The sequence below is a fragment of the Mus pahari genome, chromosome 12, assembly GCF_900095145.1.
Source record: "Mus pahari chromosome 12, PAHARI_EIJ_v1.1, whole genome shotgun sequence".
Classification (NCBI taxonomy): Eukaryota; Metazoa; Chordata; class Mammalia; order Rodentia; family Muridae; genus Mus; species Mus pahari.
The window spans coordinates 24,576,294-24,600,925 of record NC_034601.1 but is presented as its reverse complement, the minus strand read 5'-3'; the positions used below and the strand labels follow the sequence as shown (position 1 = coordinate 24,600,925).

The following is a 24,632-nucleotide window of genomic DNA, read 5'->3' as shown; positions in this document are numbered from 1 at the left end:
CCCTTTCTCCCTTCCTCCCCCACTCCCCCCCCCCTTCTATTTGAGACCGGGGTCTTACTATACAGCAAGGCTTTGAACTCACTATGTAGCTCAGGGTGTCTTTGAACTCATGACCCTCCTACCTTGCATCCAAGTGCTGGGATTGCAGGTGTGCGCTATCGTGCCCAGCTCTAACATTGCATTTTTAAATTTTGCTCGACATTCCTGTCATACAATAAACTGTCATTTTGTCCTTACATGTACTCCAGGAGTCCGTCCTCGGCTCCCTTTTTGGAGGCTCCTTTCTCTTATTCTCCTTTCCAATCATTGAAATTCTACCAATTCTTTCCAAGTCAATTTCAAGCGGCCATTCTCCTGCAAGGCGCTTGCTAATTATCATCTCCGTAGGATCTCTTCATCATCTGAAACTAATTTTGCCTTTTGTGTGTTCCACTTACTTCTTTTTGTCCTGAGTTAGAGCTATTTTAAAATCCACCCTCTCTCCTGCTAGACCTTTGAAGGTGATATATTTATCTTTGGCAGACATACCTTACCCATGGCCCTAGACATAGTAGTGAATTTTAATTGAACTGAAGTTAGACTTTGTCCCGGGGATTACAACACGGAAATGTTTTGACAATGGCTTCCTTGGATCTGGTGCTAGACGGAAGTGTCGCTCTTCTGTTTCGTTCAGTGATCCTGTGGAGGGGAGCTGTGACTAGATGGGTGGCATTCCAGGGCTGAGCAGGAGGGACAAGCCACATCCCAAACCGGGAAGTGAAAGTAGGTTACATGAAACTCTGAGTTGTACTGGAGATGCTGAGGCAAGAGAGAACATGGAATTCAAGGAACTGGAAACAGTCGTGGTGGGTGGGTAGGGTGGGGCGAGCCAGACAAGGACCAGCGTAGTATGAAGTGAGACACTCAGTCAGGAAGAGGAATTGCTCGGGGATTTTCCTTTCTTTCTCTGCACCCCAGTTTCCTGATCCGTATTGTAACCACTACTGAAAATGCTGGTTGTATCACCTGCTCCTTGTCAGTGTATTGCAATACCTGAGGCAGGCTATTGATAACCAACCAAACCAACCAACCAACCAACCAACCAACCAACCAACCAACCAACCAACCCACAACCAAATCAAGCCAAATGAAACAGAACCATACCATACCAAACCAAACCAAACTACCACCCCCAGTCCCTCAAAAATCTGGCTTATTTGTTTCCTAGTTTTAGAGGCTGGCAATTCAGACTCAGGAGGCCAATGGCCGATGTTAGGGGCGTGGACGGAAGCAAAGGCTTCTACCTCTCAGTCAAATGCTAACCAGGTCTAACCTTGCTAAGGAATGAAATCAAACAAGACTGGAGAGCCCAGGGTGGTGTGGCTACAGACAAGGCTTGCGCCCGACACAGGAAGCTAGAGAATATTCTGGGCTTCTGTTGCAGGTTCACGCTCCTGCAATGGCATTCTGGTCCCATCACTCTGGGCAACCAGGTTTCTCTTTGGAGCCTTGTTTCTGGGCACATAAGGATGCCCACTACTTCCCTTCCTCACAACTCCACTACTGTCCAACATTCCCACTTAGAAACCAATCTCTGGGCATACAAACCCTTAGGAGATTAAAAACTATATTAAAATCGTAGCAGTGGTCAGTTAGCATTGCGTATGAATCCTTTCCCTCCATAGAGTCTAAACTGCAACTATTCCAATTCTCAGGTACTGAGAATGCCGTTGTAGGCACTGGGACCTAAGGATCGTCTCCCGTTAGGTGGGAGAAGCTTCAGTGTCTGCGGCGAGGACATTGGCACTGTTTCCCACTAAGGGGATAGAAGGGAGTGTCCTCCGCAGTGAGGCTGCCTGTCACGGTTCCTGTCTTTTGGACCCTGTATTCCAGAAGCAACATTACCAGTTGAGAGTGATCATGCTCTCTGGAAAACATCATCACTCTGGATGGCAATCACTCACTGGCTTTCAGGGAGAGTGAAGAAGAGAAGGCTCCTTCGTCAATGAGAAGGAAAACAGGACCTGTCTGACGGGTGGCCTTAGCTTAGGGTAAAGAAAGCCTGGCTAAGCGTAAGGAAGTGGGAGGAGCATAAGGAAGTGGGAGGAGCGTTTGTTCCATTGAGGGACATTTCATTCTGGCTGCTTCGTTTTGGACCTTTCCTCCTAAGAACTCGGGGGTTTATAACTAGACTGTCTATAATCTTTAATTCATGATACATTCACATCATTTGTTCATATGCTACATTAGCTTAGTGATGAACCCACCGCCATATACAGTGTTCCTGTAGATGTTTGAAGTGGTTCTTCCTCCCAGCCCCATGCTACCAGAAATAAGACTCAGATTCAAAATACATTTACAAATACCTTGGCCATATGGCTCGCCTCTTCTTTGGCTAGATCATGACTTAAAATAACCTATTTATTCTAATCCGCATTCTGACATGTGGCTGGTTACCTGTGCTCAGGTACCACGGGTCTGTCTTGTCACATCTTCCCTGGTGAATCTCTCATACCTGGCTCTATCCCAGAATCCTTTCTGCCTGCTGGATGTGCCACCTCCTATTTTCTGCCTAAGCCACAGGCCATCATATTTATTATTGACAGGTGTCACATCCATACAGACATAAGATATTCTTTCTACAGTGTTCTGTCACTGAGGCTAGCCTTGAATTTATGATCCATCTGCCTCAGCTCCCTGAGTACTGGGATTACAGATATATGCCACCGGGCTTGACTGCTGTTCACTTTAAGAACTGTATTTCCTCTCCTACAGAGTACTCACTGTCTTGTCTATGTGTTCATTATCTCCCTTTAAATTGAATTTGTTTTAGAATTCATAAAAAAATGTTATGATGCTGCTGTAATCCTTTGCACCTGGTTTTTCTATTGTTTATCTATTTCTTTTCACCAAAAGTTCATATTCTTGAAGTCCCCTGGTGTGGGCAGATTGCAACACAACATCCCAACTCATTAAATAGTTTGGGTTATTTTGTGCATATCTTTTTGTGATCTCCAGCTGAGTTTTACAGGGTAAGAATCTGGGAATAGCAGTTTCACAATTTTAGGTGTATTTCAAAAGATGTACGAATAACAATTTTTACGTGAAAATAACTGGGGAAATAACTGGCAAAATAAATAATAAAAAAAACCCTATTTGCCAAGTCAAACAAATGAACAAACAAACCACAAACCTTTTTTACTTTCTCCCCCTCCAGGTATCTGGGTTAGGCTGTTGAGGGTGGGAATTTCTCACTTGAATCTGAATTTCAAATGAGCTGAGAAACCTATGGAATTCTCCTTTTACCTAAGAGTGGCAAATGAGAAATTACTAGGACAGAATTTTCCTAGGTCCTAGAGCAGAGGCAAGCAGGAAAACAAGTCATCCCCTCCCGTCACCCCCACGCAACAAATCTGCCACAACGCATGCAAATTCCAGCGAAACATTCTTTTCACACCCAATGTTTGGAAACGAGGGGGAAAGAGATTATCTTCAGGGAGGTAAACTCTTAAAAATTGGATCTTTTTAAACTTTCAAATGTTTAATGAAGTCTGCAGGGAGATGCAAAGTTGTCTAGGCTGGTTCGATTGACTGTAGGATGATCGGGAAGTGCATAACGATCAGGCTGAGGGATGGCCTTAGAAGGTTCTAGAGCCCATTTTAAGAGCCATGCTTGCACTGGATCCCAGACACAGAAAAATTCCAACTGTGGACATGGCTCGTCGGGCAGCAGTGTGTCATTGGTGTTAACACCTGTGCTTGCCTGTCATAGGTGTTAACACATGGGCTTGCCTGGTGGCCACGACGTCAGCATCCATTTCTCTCTTTTGGTGCACTCAGCTCCTGAGATCTGTGGATCTTGAGTCTCCTCCCTGTGAAGGCTCATTCTTCTGGGAGGTCCTGGGACTCAAAGGCTGAGCACTATCCTGCAGACTCATGGGGACCTTACATGATGATGTCAGGATCCTTTGGAGATAGTCACTTTCCCATTCTAGATGGTCCTCTCACTTGCACCTTCATGATGCTATGTGCTGTGCAGATTGGGGCGACTTGTGGTTGTGCATCCTGTTCTTGAGTCCTATGCTTCCTCCATCCCAGGGTGTCTAGATGCTGCTGTGCAATTCAGGAGGGGTTCTCCAAAGGTCTTAATGACACAGCTCTCTAAGATGATCTTAGTTCGTTTATTGGGGGTGGCTTCCACGCACACTTGTGGGTGAACCATACACACACACACACACACACACACACACACACACACACATATATATATATATATATATATATATATATATATATATATATATGAACCTTGGAGTGGACAGGGTTCTTCTTAGGGTGAATTTTCATTGGCCGAGGCTAGGGATACCTCATTTGCATAGGGAGGCATTCTAGGAAATTGAACCTGTTATTTCAGCAGGAAGTATGTGACATTCCTCAGGTAGAGTGTGAGTTGTGCTCTCAGATCAAGTGGAGAAGAAAGAAGCCCCGCTAAGAAAAGTGTAAAGCTAAGAAAAGGGAACCCTCTATTTGTGCCAAGCTCTGGACATGGTAGACTACAACCTTAGTAGCAAGGTACAATACACTTATGTTATGACAATTCTGCATTTACCTAGTCCTTGACTGTGACCGGTCCACAGGTATATTTCTGAGAGTGAACTCCGAAAGATCAGCTTGAGTTTATCTCATGAACATTCTAGAACAGAGCCTTGGAATGTGCCTGTGGGACCTGTGTTTGTGTCTCTATGTTTATGGGAAGAAGATTGTGTGGGTGGAAGATATAGAGAGCCATACTGTGCTGCTCTGTAATGCATATAGCTTGCTATGAGTTGATTACTGCATAATATTCTTTGGACATTTTTCTAATGCTATTTATTTGTTTATCCTGTCAATCTTTTTTTTTTTTTTTGTGGGAGGTGACAGTAGGTGGGGGAACAGGGGAGACAGAACAATTGCTTCAAGCATATTCACAGACACAGAAGGTACTATATGCACATCATTACAAGACAGTAGTGTTGGCCTCATGCTAACTTTTGCAACTTAACCACATATCTGTTAATAGTTCTAGTAATGAAACTCATTCAAGTCAGTAAAATTAACTTACCTCAATATGGAACAATTGAACATGCCTTTTTTGAACCCTTTCTACAGAAAATTTAAGACTGTCTCACGGATCATGAGCTACTAAGGGAAGTGGCAGTGTTCATCAGCCTCGGAACTAAGGGGTGGCCTACGAGGGATGGCTTGCCAGACACCGTCCACTCCTGTTCTTCTAGGATGGGAACAGCACTAACAACACCCAGGAGTGTGTTTAGATGATGAGGAATTTGTCCCTCTTCTGTAGATCTCTCCATTGCTCTCTGCTTAACCTTACAGATTGGTTTCTTTCTCCCTCTGATCTAGTGAGCGTCCATAGCTCAGAGACATTGTTTCACTCTGTCACGGTGCAGCATATATCTGCTCTTTCCACGACACCCAACAAACTTCTTAGAATAGATTAAACTGAAATGAAGGAGAGAGGAAGAAGAGATCAATTAGGAGCTGTGTGTTGCAGAGCCAGTTTTGAGTTATGTATGCTTGGGAAATACGGTTAGGTTTTTTTCAACAAAGTAAGGTATTTGTGAAATGCCTAGAGAGCGAGTCTACAACACCGAGCATCTGTTAGCTGCTAGTATTATTATCTCAATAAATTACCAGTTGCTGGTAAAACCTTTTTAAATATGGTAACATGGTCCCCCAACAACTGGAGACCTTCAGCTTTCTTAACTAGAGAAGGAAGATGATAATTCCTGCTTAATCTTTCTTGATGATGAACATGAGGACACTTTCAAATGCTAACAGTCAAGTCTGCACGTCAGAGTAACCCATGCAGATCACACGGGGCTTGACTGTTCATATAAGGAAACGTTTACATACTAGTTTTAGGAAGTGATAGAATGACAGGAAGGAGACGCTGGTTAGTGTAAAGCTGTGGATTCTACTGTGTGGAACACCAGAAGAGGACACGGGAAGGACTCAGGGCAGGCACACCCCTTAGAGTGAGGTTAACAGAGTACGGCTGCAGGCTGGGTGTGGAGCAGAGCTGGTCCAGTCATGACAGCTGGAAAACAGTAGCTTGAGCTTGATCAAAGGGCTTCCAGTCAGGAGAGATGTCTATACTGCAAAATGAGTCCAGAGCATTTCAGAAAAGTCCTACCAAGTTAGATAATGCAGCAAGCTGCCCTTCAGCTCCCTTATGACTGCATTACTGTGGTAGGGAGGAATTGCTAGAATTACACACTGGAGTACCACTCACCCACGAGCCATAGACCCTTTTTCTGTGGATATAGTCTTCATCCCACGAGACAGAGAAGTTGCTGATATCAAGCTTGATGTCCAGTGTGGTTGCTACCTGAAGACAGTCTAGCAAAAACACAAGGGTTGATACTAGGACTTCTTAGATCTAACTGCCAGTAAACTAGGGCCTAGTTGTTCACATCTGTGTTCGGGCAATGGGGCCAAGTCACAGTAATGTCAGCAGGAGAAATGACAGCAGCAGCAGCAGCCGCAGCAGCAGCAGTAGTGTAATAGGAAGAGGATAAAGAGAAGGAAGAAAGAAAAGGAGAAGTGTGATGATGAGGAGGACAAGGAGGAGAAAAAGGAGGGAGAGGAGGAGGAGGAGGAGGAGGAGGAGGAGGAGGAGAGATTCTGAGGTGGACTTACACATATTCAGGTATTTCCGCTCTACAGAAAGTCTGTGCTATCACTGTCCCATTTTGAGGGTGAGAAATAGCTTATGGATGTGCACGTGTCTATTAGTCAGGAACACTGATTTCTGAAACCGCAGTGACTCAATCCAGTTGTACTTTTACCCAGAATGCCCAGTACCTTCCCTGTCTCAGTTTTAGCCTTTAGCACCAGCATGAGGTCTCCCTCTGACTTTGTGGCATATCGTTGTGTGGGACTCAGGCCAGGAACTTCAGAAGTGCATTTCTATTTTCTCCCAGATGGCCCGCAGAAGGAAGTTTGTCTAGATAATCACAGGTAGCTCAGAGATGAGGCTCCTCCTCTAATGAGCATTTTTCAGGCTCTAGTAATCATCCTTCATGGCACATAGCAGCTGTGTAACAACCAAATGGTCACCACGGCATTTCCTGTTGGGTAGAAAATTCTTTTGTTATTGAACAAGGGTGTTGGAAGAGAGACAGCTGGACCTCAAGCTCCCTAAAGCAAGTTGGCTATCAATCTCCTGTGGTCAAATTCCTTCACTAAATACTACTCTAAACTCAAGGCCTGCTTCCTGTTCCAATTGATCTTGAGCCTGCTGACCCTTGAGTCACTGGTATCATGTGGCCACTGTCACCAACTAGTATCTCTGTCACATGGCTCTGGTCATGCCTGTTAATATTTGGAGTCAAACTCAAGATGTGGTAGATGATAGAATTGGGTTTGCCCAAGGCTTAACCACCAATATTCCAGCTGTGTGGCTTGGGACAAGCCAGTGTACCAGTTGCCTTGAGCCCCTTTGCATCATCTGTTCAATGGGGAGAGTATTACCTCATTTCCAGAATAATATAGGACTAGGGATGACCGGGAGACCTAAATAAGACCATGTATTTGAGCACCTGGGATGGTGCTTGGCCCAGGGTAGCCGGGTGTTCTGACTGTAGACACTGCTTTTCTTGGCCAAAAGGTCCCTTCTCATAGGTCAGGAATCATGTCTGAAACTTCTTTGTCAGGAATCCAGGTTCGTGTTTTTTCTACCATTCCTCACCTGTCTTCTCTCACCAGATTACTCCCTGCCTCCATTTCATCCCTAAAAGTAGGGTTCAATTATCTTTGCTGACCAACACTTGGAATAATTTTGTTTTGTTCTCTTCTCTTTCAGGAAATATTTGGCTATCGGACTCAAGGCTGTCGGAAGGCTCTTTGTCTCATTGGATCCATCTTCTCTCTTGGAATGCTCCCATTGGTATTTTATTGGAGACCAGCTTGGCGTGTATGGGCAAACTGTGTCCCATGTTCCTTGCAAGAAGCAGATGTTGTGTTGCTGAAGACAACAGTAAGCATACATCTGTTTTTGTAGATGGTGTCTCTTCTCGGATGTTGTGTTGTAAGGTGGTCGGGAGAATATGGCCCCAAGGTGGGTAGGTTCTCCCATAGGCGTACCTGCCTAGAACCTAGGAATTTGTGTATCATAGGATTTCTTAAGAAGAATTACTTCATAGGGTAGTCTTTTAAAATTGCTAGTTATGCAAATGTTAGAGTGAATGTAAACATGTTGGTTGCTAAAATAATAGGTAGTGTAGAGTAGTGAGTCAGGCTACAAGCTACTAATTCCAAATCTCTACTGACCCTTGACCTCACACCTGGTACATACATGTCTATGGATTCCACAGGAATGGCTCTGGGGGAGGGACAAGGGAGTTTGAGGGACAAGGAGCAGCCCACTAAGGAAGCTGATGTCTCCCTCTGCTGCTGGGAGAGGGCCATAGTTTTTGATTTGCTTGTGTCCTGTTCTACAGAGACCCCAGGGCATAAAATGCAGCCATTTTGACTGTCATTTGAGGTCATTGCCACTCTCTGCTAATTCAAGGCTGTGGCATCAGGTGGGGCTCTTTCTGCATATCTTCAAGTCACTTCCTTGTGACACTCCTGACACTGAGACCACAGGCATCATCCCTGTAGGATCGCCAGGTCCCCAAGGGGAGGGGCTTCCTTGCTTGTTTATCTGTTACACTCTGAGATCCTGCATCTGTAGGGGTACTAACAGGCTGACCTGGCCTTCCAACTTAGCGGAGTCTCTTGGAGGATTCTCTCCTGACTATATTAGACTATATTAGAAGAATATTACCATATTATTCTAACAAAGCATTGTCATGAATGACCTATGGCAACAACCAATTTTGAGAAATCAACCTCTAGTGTTGTGTGGTTCTCAGCCTTCTTAAGACAGATGTCCCTTCATAGAGGAATGGATACAGAAAATGTGGTACATTTACACAATGGAGTACTATTCAGCTATTAAAACAATGAATTTATGAAATTCTTGGGCAAATGGATGGATCTGGAGGATATTATCCTGAGTGAGGTAACCCAATCACAAAAGAAGTCACTAGATATGTACTCACTGATAAGTGGATATTAGTCCAGAAACTTAGAATGCCCAAGATACAATTTGCAAAACACAAGAAAACCAAGAAGAAGGAAGACCTAAGTGTGGATACTTCAATCCTCCTTAGAATAGGGTACAAAATACCCATGAAAGGAGTTACAGAGACAAAGTTTGGAGCTAAGATGAAAGGATGGACTATCCAGAGACTACCCCACCCGGGGATCCATCCCACCATCAGCCACCAAACCGAGAAATTATTGCACATGCCAGCAGGATGTTGCGGAAGGGATCCTGATATTGTGGTCTCTTGTGAGGCTATGCCAGTGCCTGGCAAACACAGAAATAGATGCTCACAGTCAGCTATTGGATGGAACACAGGGTCCCCAATGGAGGAGCTAGAGAAAGTAACCAAGGGCCCGAAGGGATCTGCAACACTATAGGTGGAACAACAATATGAACTAACCAGTACACCCAGAGCTCATTTATCTTTGCTGGCTTGGGTCTGGGAACCAGCCTAAGCCCATCCTTTAACCGGATCCTGCTTGGTCCCTTCAAATCACTACATGATATGTGGACCCCCATATGAGTGGGAGCTTAGGAACCACCTCATGAATTCAACAGTATTCCATTGGATATTTCCAAAGACTAAATTGTCCTTGAAGAAATCCAGAGAATGTTATGCAGAAAGAATGACTCGTCCAAGGCAGGTGTGTTTTCTGAGCCACTGAATGGAGGCACAGCATTTATGAGAGAATTCTGTTTGGGGTTCCTTTTAATGGTGGTGAGGATAAACCCAGAGCTTCACCTGGAGGCTCATATCATGAAGACATGTAGAATGTTCTGGAGAGAAAAGTGCCAGGCATTTACCATCAGGCATTTGACAGGTGAGTAAGTAAAGCTCTGAGGAGATGAAACAGTTTACCTCATCTCAAAAGGGAGGCCAGGACAAAGTTCCTTGCATCCTAGACCTGCATCCAGGGCTGCTTCTGCTCCACTGCGTTCACTCCACTGGGGCTCCGAAGGGTTTCGGAAGCAGATTGTAAGTCCCAATCCTCAAGTCCTCAGAGTTGGCAATCTATTGGATTTGGGTTGAGAGTCCAAAGAATTTGTGTCTTTAATTGGTTCTTTGGTGATCTTTGGCAAATGACCAAACGGCGAGGAAAAGAATTCCTATAAATAGTCAGAGCTTCCATCTCTCAGTTCACTTGGTCTTTGGGAGCAGATGAGAGGCCAAGATACTTGATCTATGATTTAGTCATAGGCGTTTATGTAGGATGGAGAGGGAAAACAGAACAGAACAGATTTAGCCAAGTGGTCTTCCACACATGGCTTTAGTGTTTTACTGAGGCAGGTGTGTTTTCTGGGCCACTGAATGGAGGTACAAGCACTTATGAGTGAATACTATTTGGGATTCCTTTTAATGCTGGTGAGGATAAACCCAGAGCCTTGAATGTGGTCAACCAGTATTATACCACTGTGTTGCTTGCCCAGCTCAGGATCCTTTCAGTAGGAATTAAGACCCTGTGGGAGGATCAAGGATTGAAGGAGCCAGAGAGATCAAGGACACCACAAGAAAACCTACAGAATCAACTAATCTACTCCCATAGGGACCACAGAGACTGAACTGCCAACCAGAGAGCATGGGATGGACCCGGGCCCTCAGCACATAGGTAGCAGTTGTGTAGCTTGGTCCTCACGTGGGTCTCCTAACAGCAGGAGCATGGGTTGTACTCCGTTGCCACCTTTGGATTCCTTTCCCCTAACTGGGCTGCCTTGCCTAGCCTCAGTAGGAGATGCACCCAGTCCTAAGACAACTAGCTGTTCCAAGGGGGAGCTGATATCCACAGGAGGCCTCCCTTTTTCTGAGCCTTTTCTGAGAAGAAAAAGAGGATGGAGTTGGGGAGGTGAGGTGAGAGGGAGGGGTTGGGAAGAGAGGAGGGAGGGGAAGCTATGATAGGGGTGTAAACAAATTAAACAAATGAGCGAACAAGAACTATGCTCATAGTGAAGTAGCAGACAGCTACAAATGAATATGTGCACACACACACACACACACACACACACACACACACACACACACACACACACTATAAGACTCTGGTCTTATAGCATGAAAGCTTTTAACTCGAACCTGCATTAAATTATTTCCCAGAGGGCAACATTGCTGCAGTAGAAGCAGAGCTCAGCTGTAGAGGAGACCTCTGCCTTTCAGAGATTTCAGCTCTGAGCATCCTTGGCTGACCTGCCTGTGCCATCCCGCCCCATGCTGCTGGAAGGCTCAGGACACAGGAAGAAATCAGAGGGGATGGGCAAGGAACTGGAAAGGGGAAGCAGGACAGTGAAGGAGACGGAGGGGGAAAGCAGGTGGAAAGGAAACAAAGAGGAGGAAGGCCACTAACGAATAGAAATGCAGAAAGGTTCCAAGACAGAGGCAGATGGCACCTTGTGGGACTGGCTGTCAAAACCCAGACTTCCGGTGCTAGCCCCTTAGGTCTGTTAGCAGGTTTTCAGAGCGTTGATTACTCCATCTGTAAAACGGGACTGGCGACTAGTCAAGTATTTGGCCTTTCTTGAGCTGATGTGAGGTGATCGGTTATGTAAATAAAAACCATTTACAAACTGTGAACTAGATAATCAAAGACCAGTGGTGTGTGTTTGTGTTGTGCTGTGAGTGGTGTGTTCGTGTGTGTGTGTGTTTGTGTGTGTGTGTGTGCATCTGTGTGTGTGTTCGTGTGTGTGTGTCATGCGTGTGTGTATCTGTGTGTGTGTCATGTGTGTATGTATGTGGTGTATGTGTGTGTGTGTGTGTGTGTGTGTGTGTGTATGTCGGTGTGTGAAATGTTCCTGAACCTCCAAAAGCTTTCTATGCAAGAGATCTTGCTACTCTCAGGGCACATCTGCTAATCTAGATGATGCCTTTTTCTTCGTCTTGGTGGGCTTAGTATGCCTGTGCAGGAGGCAATGCTTGGAGACTAGGAGCCCAGAGACCTTTTTCTCCACAGCCAGGTGGTCTTTTCTCGTTTTTCTGTAGTTGTATTTGCAAATGGACATACATTGGAAAGAGTCATCACTTCCCTGGTAGCTCTGGAAGCTACACCCATCATGGAATCCCGTTCTTTGATTCAGGGACTCTTATCAAGTCCCTCCCGCCGCTCCTCCAGAACTAATCAGAGAAGCCTTAACTCCCTCCAATCTTGCCTTTTCCATCTTGATTTCAACTTTAATTTTTAATTACCTGCTCTTATGTGTCATCTTAAATGGATTCGTTATGCCAGAGACTCTCCAAATAAATGAGCTTCTAAATTGGTCTTTATGTAATTAGACAAGAACTCAATTATTTCCAACGTTCTAACTATCTGAGACTTAGAGAAAAATATGCTTTCGGCATCAATAGTTTAAAAGTCTACTGCCAGGTTATTGCATTAAAATGACAATGTAAAATATTTTGTTTGAATTACTCTGCAATAGTCAGATTCTAGCCAGTTCCCATTAGGAGGGCAGAGCGACTCCCACCCAAAAGTGCATTGTATATCTGTTCTTTGTCTTACTAAAATATCAACGCTTGGTATTTATCATCAATCTCAAGCCAGTAAGACTGCAGTTTATTATCACAGATACTGATTAACTAGTCATTTCTCTACATTAAAAAAAAAGCTGTGATGTGCTTGCTGGAAATCCTTAGCATTCAGCTTATTTTCAGTTCTTTTTCTTATTAAGCAATGCTAAGCATGAGATTTTTTATCTTCCTTTCCAAGAGATGAGTGTAATTACAATCTTATTTCATAAATTTTAAAATGCGTTTGATTCATCAGTCATCCATTTGTGAGTTTTAACCCGTTTCTGTAGTGTTGCTTCATTTCTATGCAAATAGCATGATTTACATTCATCGGTGCTGTGCATTAAATGCTCCTGGAGATTTCCATATCGCCCTTATAATTACAGACGACGACTTCCCCTTTGTCGTCATTGTATGTCACATATGGTCAAAGCCCTCTGATCTGCAGAGGAGAGCTTTGTTAGATTTGGATATGAGGCCTACATCAAGGCATTTCATTTTGATGTTCTAGTGAAAGGGGACAAAGCTGGGACTTTAGCTACAGTCTCAGAAATGCTGCAAAGCAGCCGCGCTGATGCCACCCCGAAGGCTACAGGTCCAGCAGGGGTGTCCGTATGTAACAGTGTCTGTGCTTACAGTACCCTCGTTTCTTCCTCCCTTCCTTCTCTGCACCAGTTGATGCTGGCCGCCAGCCTAGCTCACGGGAAAGTGTCTGGTGGTGGTGGTGGTGGTGGTGGTGGGGTGGATACATTGACAAAGGCATGATACGTGGAGTTCCTCGGATTACCCAAATGAGCATGAAACTACTGAGCAGCTTAATTAGGAAAGATGAATGGCCACAGTAGGATTACATGATAGAGATTTAGCCAAGTCAACACCTCTTAGGGCTTTTCAGAGGTCCAAAAAATGATAGTCAAAAAGTGATTCTGGTTCATGGCAACAGGCACATGGAGAGCTGTGAAGGCAGCTGAACCCACATGGGTAAAGAATGTGAGCCTGAACCTTCTGCTCCCTGAGCCCTTGGTTATTCATGCATCTCTCTGATGAAGCCATGTGCCGACGGCGTCTTTCTTTTTGCTGGGTTATAAGCTTCATGAAGCCAGTGGTCAGGGCTTACTTTCCATCCCTTCTACTGCCTGTGGAATATGGCCACAGCATGTGCCCAGTATGTGTTTGAGCAAATTAAATAAGTGGCATTGAATTGCTAATAAATAATTATGGTTTCCACTAGCATTTTTGATTCAAGACTGTGAGCAAAATTCTAATGTGAGAAGAAGGAGGGTACAGCATTCTGGTTCTCTTGGGAGCACGGTCTCTGTTTTGAGACCACATCACCGTTCCATAAGACACCAAGCCTGAAATAGAGCTGGCCTCTGAGAAATGGCTAAGTGTTGACAAACAGCTTCGAGGTCTTGTAATTAGCTTGGGAGGCATGTGTACTGGCTAATTTTGTGTCAACTTGACACAGCTGGAGTTATCACAGAGAAAGGAGCTTTAGTTGAGGAAATGCCTACATGAGATCCTGCTGTAAAGTATTTTCTCAATTAGTGATCAAGGGGGAAAGGCCCCTTGTGGGTGGTGTCATCTCTGGGCTGGTAGTCTTGGGTTCTATAAGAGAGCAAGCTGAGCAAGCCAGGGGAAGCAAGCCAGTAAAGAACATCCCTCCATGGCCTCTGCATCTGCTCCTGCTTTCTGACCTGCTTGAGTTCCAGTCCTGCATCCTTTGGTGATCAACAGCAGTATGGAAATGTAAGCTGAATAAACCCTTTCCTCCCCAACTTGCTTCTTGGTCATGATGTTTGTGCAGGAATAGAAACCCTGACTAAGACAGCATGTATAGCTGGGCTGGTTTCTGGTGAGGCCTTTCTTCCTGGCTTGCAGGCTCACCTTGTCACCTAGCCTTTCCTGTTTTCTTACACCTCTGGTTTCTTTTCCTTATCACATATGACATCATTCCTACTGGAGTAGTGTGTCAACTGTGACCTCAGTTAACGTTAATCACCTCCTCAAGGCCCTATCTCCAAATATATTGGAAATTAGGGTTTTAACATGTGAATTTGGTGTGTGTGTGTGTGTGTGTGTGTGTGTGTGTGATTTATTCCATAATATGAAGATACTTAACCCTTCTCCAGGGAAGTGAGGCCTTTGCAGTTCTTCCCTCCTCATGTAGTGTAGATGTGTGTGTGTGTGTGTGTGTGTGTGTGTGTGTGTTTGTGCATGAAGTGTGTATGAAGTGAGAGGGAGAAACGGTAGCAGGCATTCCAGGGATGGGCTTAACGCTCACTACCTCCAGCTCCAGAGACTACTGAGGATTAGCCAGTTCACCCACTCTCCACGGTCTGCTCAGAAAACAACAAACATCAAAACTCCAAAGACAGCCTGAGCTATTCTGGGGTTTCCTTCTCTCATCTTCCGCTTCCTCCTCCTTTCTCCCTTCCCACCTCCTCCCTTATGTATCCACTTTTTCTTCTTGCCCTTTCTTTCACGAAGACCTTTGTCATATAAGTTCTTTGCTTTATGCCTCTCCTTCTTTTTGGTCAATAAGTCCTAGCAGATCTGAGACATTGCCTAGTCGGTGATTTCTCCAACATACGGGACTTCCTACGTACTTTGTAATTAAAGCCAATATTCCAGCTAATGCCAGCTCTCTCAGCTCAGCAACACAGAGGTCTGCATAGAATTTAGCCCTGCACACACTCACTTCTAAGGGAAAAGTCCTCATTTTCTAGTGTCTCTTTGCACCTTTGGAATGGATCACTTTTGCTCCCAAGGCAAGCTCAGAAGTACATTCTGTGTGTGGGGCCCAACCACCAGACAGGACTGGTCTAACCTTGAGGACCCTTATACTGATTTAAACTCCAAGAGTTGAAGTGGCTTTAAGAAATGAATGGAGTATGGTAAGCAATAGATTCTTCTTCCAAGTTAGCTATCAAAGTTAAACTGGTATTTCCAGGTTCAACAGGATAAGGTAACAGGAGTTAAAGAAATACCACTTCTCTATTTGTCTGCCCAGGTCAAACATAAGTAGCTCTGCAGTGGTTTGCAATTCTGCTCTTTTAGATTCAGGAATTGATTTGGTTAATTCTCTTGTAGAAATGATGTAAAACTGTTTGACAATACAGAGGTATAGAAAGTTCAGACCTTCTATATCTGTGGCTCTCAACCTTCCCAACGTTGCCACCCTTCAATACAGTTCCTCATGTTGTGGTGTCCCCACCAACCATAAAATTACTTTCGTTGAGCCTTTATAACTGTAAATTTGGCACCGTTATGAATTCTCATGTAAACATCTGTGTTTTCTGCTGGTCTTAGGCATCTCATAGGTTGAGATACACTGTTTTAGACAATTAGTTTGGTCTAATCACTTTACAGAGAACTGGAGTGACAGGAAGCTAGGAGGCACCGTGTGGGTGTTGGGAACTGAACCTGGCTTCGCTGCAGAGGATGTGAGTGCTTTTACCTGCTGGCCTCTCTCCAGACCATTTTTTTTTTTAAAGCAGAAACTGTGTTCTTTGGCAATACCAGTTAAACTGGATATAACATTGTGTCAAGTTGTGTATTTAAATAAGCTCAGATCACCAGAGGCTGAGAGGGCATGCTAGAGAAGATAAATAGAGAGGGGTCAAATCCTGGTTCTAAACCAACGGCGCCTTTACTCCTTCATCCGTAAAATGGGTGGACAAAGTACCTACTTCCAAGGGTTTTAAGCATTAAATGAAATACTATACATGCATCACAATATGCCTGAATAAAATAAATGCTAAGTGCTTTAACAACCATTATTAGAAACACAGTTCTGTTAATGTAATATTTCTATTATTTTTTTGAAAATTTTATGTATTTTGATCACATTTGTCTCCTATCTCTTACCTTTAACTCCTCTTAGATCTATTTCCTAGCCCCTCTTTAATATTCTTTTTCTTTAGTAATAATTATTATATGTATATATACATATACACAATATATAAATATGACATGCAACCTGCTGAGTCTATTTAGTGTTGCTGGTATGTATATGTATTAGAGTCGCCCACTTGGTATTAGATAACCAGTTAGGGGCTCATCCAGAAAGACTAAGCCTCCCCCAACAGAAGTCATGAATGGCCTATAGCTCTCCAACTAGAAGTGGGGCACCGTGATGTTTCTCCCATCCATGCTGGCAGGTCAAATGGTGGCGCCACTGTTCAGCTCGCGGTTAGGCTGGTGTAGTGCTGAGATTTCATGGGTGCAGCTTCCTTGTTCTACATAGAAGATATAATCTAGCAGTAGATGTCATGCTCCTCTGCCTTTTACAATCATTCCGCCCCACCCCCACCTCCTCCCCAGTGTTCCTCAAACCTCACGTGATGGAATGGTCTTGTAGATGTACCTGTTAGGGTTTAGCACTCCACAGACAGTTACTGTCCGCATTTTGAACCATTGTAGTTTCCTGTAATGGTCTCTGTCCATTGCAAAGAGAAGCCTCTTTGATGAGAGATGAGGGGTACCTTGGGTTTCATGGGTCTCTGCTTTGTGTCCATAGTTCTTCTTACAGTAAAGCCTGATTGCAGAAGTTAGGTCTGGTTCTTCCTCCCAGCTCCATGCTCTTAAAAATAAGACTCAGACTCAAAAATATATTTATAAATACTATGGCCATTTAGCTAGGCTCTACTCTGACTAAATCATAACTAAAATAACATAATTCTTTTAACCTACGTTCTGCCATGTGACTGGTTACCTATGCTCATGTACCATGCTTCTAGATCCTCATATTTTCCAGAGTGAATCTTCCCTTACCAGGCTCTGTCTCTGATGAGACCTCCCAGATGTTCCACCTCCTGTTTCCTGCCTAAGCCATAGGTCATGGGCTTTTTAATTGACAAGCAATGCATCCATACAGTATACAAGACATTCTCTCTGTACCTGATGAAGTCAAAGACCAGACTGTGCAATACTGAACTATGTCAGGATGGCTTCTAGAGACCTAAATATAATATACTATACTAAATATAAATATACTACAGTATGCCCATTAGCTCAATCTGTCATGTAACATCTAGAACACATCTGTTAGCTCAGATGATTAGTAATTCAGCCACATTCAGCCATTCTTAGACTTTGAATATTACTATGTGCAATGTATGTTTGATTTTATCATCTCTCCCTTTGCATAGAATAATACCCAATTCCACTGTTTTGTTCCCCCACCGCCACTATTTTGGGTTTTGTTTCTAATGAGTGTTTTAATGGGTTTACATGTTTTTAATGGGTGTTTTGTGTGCCTGCATGCCTGTGAGCGCATGTATGGATAGTGCCCATGGAAGGCAGAAGTTGTTGGATCCTGGAGCTGGAGTTATGGAGGGTGTGAGATTCCATGTGGGTGCTGATGACTGAACTCATGTCCTCTGAAAGAGCACCCAGTGCTCTTAACTACTGAGCTGTGGCTCCAGCACCTTCACCTGTTTTTATTCATTCATTTATTTAATGATTAATTCATCGACTTTTAAAGTTGTTGTAAGTTTGCTTCTCTTTCCTCTCTCTTCTTCCCTGTTTCTGCCTTTCTCCTTCCCAATCTCACACTATTCCCAACCCCTATCTCTTGTCTGTCTCTTTCTCCTTCTAAGACTCTGAGTTAGGCCTGTTTGGACCACAGACATACATTTGACAGCATCTCTTGGATACTGCCAAGAGACACAGTAAGGTGGATGTCAAAGGGCACAGGATGGCAGGGACCTTGAGTACTCTGATGATTTAGAGGAAAGCTCACTTAGAGAAACCAGGATGGATACCAGCATGTGAGCCTTTGAGCTGGACCTTGAAGGACAGTTATGATGTAGCTATGCAATTACTGAGGAGAAAAGAGAGGAACTGTGTTCTTGACCCAGGAAATAGCAAGAATGAAGACTCAGGGGGTTTTTCTATCAAGGACAACCAACAGACCAGACCCAGCTACAACTACTGCACTTTCTCCTTGCTATATCTTTCATAATTTATTTAACACTGGCTATCTTTAAGGGAAGTGTGTGTGTGTGTGTGTGTGTGTGTGTGTGTGTGTGTTGAGGATAAACTTCATCAGACCTGACCTGCATTCCCACTCAGAAGCATCTGGGTCAGACTCCCGTCATCTTCATTCTTAGCCCTGAGCTTCATCCGCCAATCAAGTGGGTGTGGATTGATTTTTCAGATAGCAGTTGCTGTTTGGATCTCACCAGTCGCAATGTGGTTGGTATCTGCTCACCAATCATGTACTCCTAGTTTCGTTCTGGGAGAAACTCACCAGTCAAGTGCAAAGGGAAATGATTTTAACTGAAGTCATGTTACAAGGGCTGGTCTTCAATCCCACCTTGCTCAATATCCTAATATGGTCAGTCGCCTCTGTGCACACGTGATGCATACAGTGTTCTTCAGATTCGCATTGCACTCTCATTGAGTGGGTCTCAGTGAGGACAAGACATCAAGGGCCAGCTTATTTTCAGTAAACCTTGTTCCTTACTTCAAGGTGATCTGGAAGAAAAAGGAGAATGGAGAACCTTCCAGAGTCACTTTAGAAAGTCATTTTCTTCAAGAGGGGGTGTCTGTGAGATTGTTCCGGGAAAGGTGGATTTTGAGTTCAGCCATGAAACACAGGGGAGGTTCTATTCATTAGATTTCCTCACAGTCAGAGAGGCCCAGAGTTCTTTGACATACATGGGGTGTGTTTCCTTCCCCGTGTAGTTGCCAGCTGGCCTGGAAGGTCACGGAGAAAGCTTGCTCTTGTCTGAGAATGTGCCTCTCGCTCTCTGGCTTAGGGTTTGGTGCTAGTGTCTCACGTTTCTGTCCACAGTCCTTAAATAAATGACCACAAATCTCTGTCTCTTAAGACTCAAAGACATCCCATGCCACCTTTCAATGATATATATTTCTGTCTGGAATGTTCATTAGCTTCATAACTCATTACATAACTCATAACATTACAGGAAATGATGTTTTTCAGGATGAATTTTAGCCTGATGACCTTCTCTTAACTTCCTGGGGATTTTGATGTCTATTCCCCAGGATGAATTCAAAATTTATTCTTGGAAAAAGGTAATATGGATATCCCTGTCAGCACTGAGCAGCACATCTGGTCTCACGCCTGACCACCCTCTCATGACAGACGAGGGATACATCATAAACAGAGCCATCCGAAAGCCAGATCTAAAGGTAAGTGAACTCTGAGATGGCAGAGAATTTTAAACCACTATTTATTTCACGTGTATGAGTGTTTGCTTGCATGTACGTGTGTGTGTGTATGTATGTGTGTGTGTGTGTGTGTGTGTGTGTGCCATATATGTGCCCATAGAGCACAGAAGTGGGAGTTGTATCTCTTGCAGTTGGAGCTATAGATAATTGTGAGTTCTCATGTAGATCCCAGGAACAGAACCTATGTCTTCTGCAGAAGGTACTCAAGTAACGTGGAACTATGAAAGCATCATTCCTATCTTATACTATAAAGCCAGTCTTGCAGTGAAGGTAACCCCTGAGGAATATCCTAAGGGATTTGCTTATTTTTATAAAAGACTTTGGTTTGAACCATGGTATTCAAATGTGTTTTGGTTATTCACTTTTGTCTAGTTAAATGCAAAGGGCTTCATACTGAGACATATTCTTATGAGGTAGAATGATTTCTTTTACAGTTATACATGTACAGATAGTCCTTTAAATTAGCTTTTGACCATACGGTTGGGTTTTAACATGAAAATAGTCAGTTGCTGATCAGTTCTCTATTGTCAGTTGTCATCATCCAGTCTCATGAACTGCCATCATAAACATTCAGAAGATATGGATCTCCCCCCTCCCCCATCCAGGGAGCAATGGCTACTTGGTGAGGTGGCCCTTCAGCTGACAATGAAGCTTCCCATGTTACCCTCGGATGTAGCTTTAGGATTTCACTTCCCTGAAATTTTATCACTTTTAATAGTCAATTAGGCAAATGAAGAAATTTCCAAGTAAACAATAATGACAGAGGTCCTAAAATGGAAAGTTTTGATATCCAATCTTGATGTGATTATCATGTTATTATATAGGGAGTTTGCTACGTTCTGTCTTCTTGAATCTTAAGTTTTTGATTTGTAAAGCAAAAGGCATAATCTTCTTTCTGCTTTTTTATTAGGGCTGTTAGGAATCTCACACATAGAGTCAAATAGTAAGCTGGTTTGTGAACTATAACAATTGATACTCATAATAAAGTTTGGAAACCTTCATTAGTATCAGATTCTTAGGTGCAGTCATGATGACATTGATAACCATGGAAAGAGAATCTGAAGGTGACAGTTATACATGATCTTCTTAAAAGACCCAGAGCAGGTTTTCAGACATTAATGAAGAGGAGACCCTAGTGACTATGTTGTAGGATTGCGTGCAAAAACGAAGACGTTCTTATGTGTTCTGACAAAATGAAGAGCAAGGTGAGGAGATACCTATTCTGATTCCTGAGCAGAAGCATGAAAGTCTCCCACAGCAGTTGCAACAGCTGTTCCTTGTCCTGGCTTCTCCTGAGGTGAAGTTCTAGAAAACGGACAAATAAGCAAACCTGTCCATAAAAGCTATGCTTACTGGCTTTGTCAGCTTCTTGACATTCTGAGGATGATATAAAGGAGCCATGGTCCAGGCAGAGATGTTTTATGGTAGGACAGTCTCAGCGATGCTTCAATGGTCTATAATGGACTTATGCTTCTCTCCACAGGAATAGCCTCAGAAATGCTAAGGATAGTGAACCAATCCATTTTAATGTCTTGAGGTCAAAATTACCAATAGTGTCTTCATTCTCTCTGGCTATAGGCTAGGCTTGGGTCTACTTTTGTTTTCTGTTTCCTAGTTTGTGATTTGATGTGAGCCCAGCATGGAAGCACCTCATTCTACCCTCAGCTTGGCCCTTAAAACTAACTTTCCAACACGGATTGTCCAATTTGTGGAATTAAAAACATAAGCAAGCCTCACTTTGTGCATTCTGAATCCTAAAGTCAAGGGGCTTTCAGAAATTTTATTCTGAGGCTGGCTTGAACCATATGCTGTGCATGTGTGTGTGTGTGTGTGTGTGTGTGTGTGAGAGAGAGAGAGAGAGAGAGAGAGAGAGAGAGAGAGAGGGCACTAGAACCTGAGATGGCAGAGCTGTGATTCCTGTTCTGTGAATGACATAATCAAAAACAGTTGCTAGGAAGGAGTGAAGCAAAGGTGGTCCAATACCTCACCTTCTTCAGGAAGATGAGGATGGCTGAAGGTACTGTGTGATGAACACAAAGCATTCAGGGACTGCAGCTGTGCCTTCTGGCTCAGGGGATGCTCAAAAGGAATTTAAGTTGTAAAGGAAGAAACCGGAGATTCCAACCTGACCTGTGTTGGCTAACAAGGCCCATCGTTAGTTACTTTCCAAAATTTCTTTCCTCCTATGTTTGACAGTTTATGAAGGAAGGATTTTTCCCAGTGGCAATTTGCACCATTTCATACTCAAAATCAATTGGAAATAGACAGGCTTTCAAGTAATTTCTTTTGTAACAAACCTCATTGGAATTTTTACAAATTACAACATATAGCACTTTTGCTTGAATTCCATTGACACACACACACACACACACACACACACACACACACACACACACACAGAGAGAGAGAGAGAGAGAGAGAGAGAGAGAGAGAGAGAGAGAGAGAGCTGTATGCTCACTGAGTAGAGTAGAATTATGATTCAGCAAGGCTTCTAGTTGACATGTGCTTTTGCAAAGCAGTCATGTATTTAGCAAAAAATGTATTGAATTTTTTTATTATGCACCGGTTAGAGCCTTTTCCCAGTTTTAAAACTTACCTGATGGTTGGTTAGACAATTCATAAAGGAGCTGAATGGAACTTAGATATAATCTGGACAATTGCTTCAGTGTATTCCTGGGGAAACTGTGACACAGGGCAAGTTAGTTAAAAGTTCTCAAGGTCAGAAATAGAGCTGCCCAAACCAGCAGCCTTGAACAGTGCTTCTTAACTTTGACAGCACATCGGAATTACCCGGGGAAATTTAAAAATATTTATGCCCAAAGTACTCTGTGAACAAATTGAATCTCTTGGCCACAGGACCCAAATAGCAATATTCTTTAAAGCTCTCTAAATGCTTCTAATAAGTACCCCGAGGTTATAACTGTTGCTGCACCATGGACTGAGAGCCCCATTGCTTCTCTTTATGCCTTCTGAGGTCGGCAACAATGCTTAAGGGAAGGGGGAGGAAGCAAGAAGAACTGTTATAAGCAAGAATCCGTTTTTCTTTCCTCTGCCAATGCCCTCAAAACCCTACTCACTGGAGTACACTTTGCTGCAAATTCTCTCTCCTGAAGCTGCCCTGTTCTTCATTGTGGCTCCTGTAGACTGCTCTCCAACCCATCCTCTGTGAGACAAGGATGCCCATGCCTCATTCCTGCATCTGGGCTGCTCACCTTTATCATAGTTTAGTTCCTCAACCTTGCCCTTCACTCTTCAGTTAAACGGGTCTGTTCTCTTGTCTCTTCCTTTTCGACTAACCGTGTGCTGTCTCTTTGACTAACTCTTTTCAGTCCTCAGCTGAGCAAAATTCCTTTCACCCCTTAGCATTATGTTTCTGATGTTATCTCTTCCACAAGGCCTTTAGCCACTCACCTTCTCTACATGTCTGTGATATTTTAAGGCAACATTTTTTACATCATTATATTCTATTTCTCTGATACATGTATTGGACTATGACGGTAGTAAAATGTTGAAACATGATGACCAGATGGTGACTTCTAATAGAAATATATTTTCATGTAGTAGAGGAGAATAGACTGGAAGGTTAGGGGAAGAGAAAAATTTAAGAAGGATCTTTGGCTCTATCTTTGCTTCTTCCACGAATGTCTCTTTAGACCCCAAGTTACTGTGTTCTTTGATCTTCAAACTTGAGACTCATGTAATACTTTTTTTCCTTTCTGTAGGTGAGATACATAAAAGTGCAGAAAATACGATATGTTTGGAATAATTTAGAAGGACAGTTTCAGAAAATTGGGTAAGTTGCTTCAACAAGTGTATCCTAAGAAGAAAAGTGTTATCTTGAAAATACTGCTGCTATTGGATTCTTTTTGTCATTGATGTTTTAGATCCCTGGAAGACTGGCTCAGCTCTGCAAAGATTCATCAGAAATTTGGATTGGGTCTGACTTCAGAGGAACAAGAGATCAGGTACTAGACTCATTGTGTCTTTAGCTCAAAAGGGCTGTGATTGGTTAACCAGAGTGTCCAGTATACAGTCTTAATTCACCAATATGAGAAAGGGTTGCAATGATTTACTTAGTGTGTCCCATGCATGACCTCACATATCTGCAGAGCAATTTGATGGGGTTAACAGGTAGAGTAAATATGACCACCAGCCCAACAGAGAAGAGTACAGAGTGAGGCTCAGTGGGATTTAATAGCTTGAGTAAGGACACAAAGATGCACATACATACACACTTACTCACTCACACACACATATACATATATGCAGGTATGCATGGCAGGTACATATGTACAAACACACACTCACTCACACATACATGTACACATGGCAGGCACACACATGCATATACATACACACATATAGACACATGTGCACACACACACACACACACACACACACACACACACACACACACTAACTGAGCTCCACATAACAGCATTTACAGTGCTTTGGATCAATGCCATGCAAGATGTTCCACAATTCCAAATCAATCACTAGACCCAGAAACAAGGTTCAGACAGGGCACTTGGCTCTCCAGAATCTGTGTGGCTTTGATTGAATGAGTATCTTTCCATTTGGGTCTTAATCTTCTAGTCATAATAGGAAGTGAAAGTGGTTGCAAGGATGGCTTGGCCACTAAGAGCAGTTGCTGCTATTCCAGATGACCTGAGTTTGGCTATGAGAACCAATTTCGGACTCTTCAGGTAACTTCAGTTCCAGGGGATCCAATGCTCTTTTCTGGCCTCCGTGGACATTTGTGCTCATGCATGCACACACACACACACACACACACACACACACACA

General features: G+C 43.4%; 1 protein-coding gene across 4 annotated transcripts in view; it reads left to right on the top strand.

Annotated features, from left to right (window-relative positions):
- Positions 1-24,632, top strand: part of Atp13a4 (ATPase 13A4) — a 132,103-nt gene that overhangs the window by 40,683 nt on the left and 66,788 nt on the right. For 3 of the 4 annotated variants that reach the window (XM_029544772.1, XM_029544773.1, XM_021209260.2), the window contains 4 exons: positions 7,844-8,017; positions 19,641-19,787; positions 23,549-23,619; positions 23,711-23,791. In XM_029544772.1, coding sequence (XP_029400632.1) covers positions 7,844-8,017; positions 19,641-19,787; positions 23,549-23,619; positions 23,711-23,791 — 473 coding nt within the window. Of the gene's footprint in view, positions 1-7,843; positions 8,018-19,640; positions 19,788-23,548; positions 23,620-23,710; positions 23,792-24,632 lie in introns of those variants that run through there. The other variant, XM_029544775.1, reaches the window with a different exon arrangement.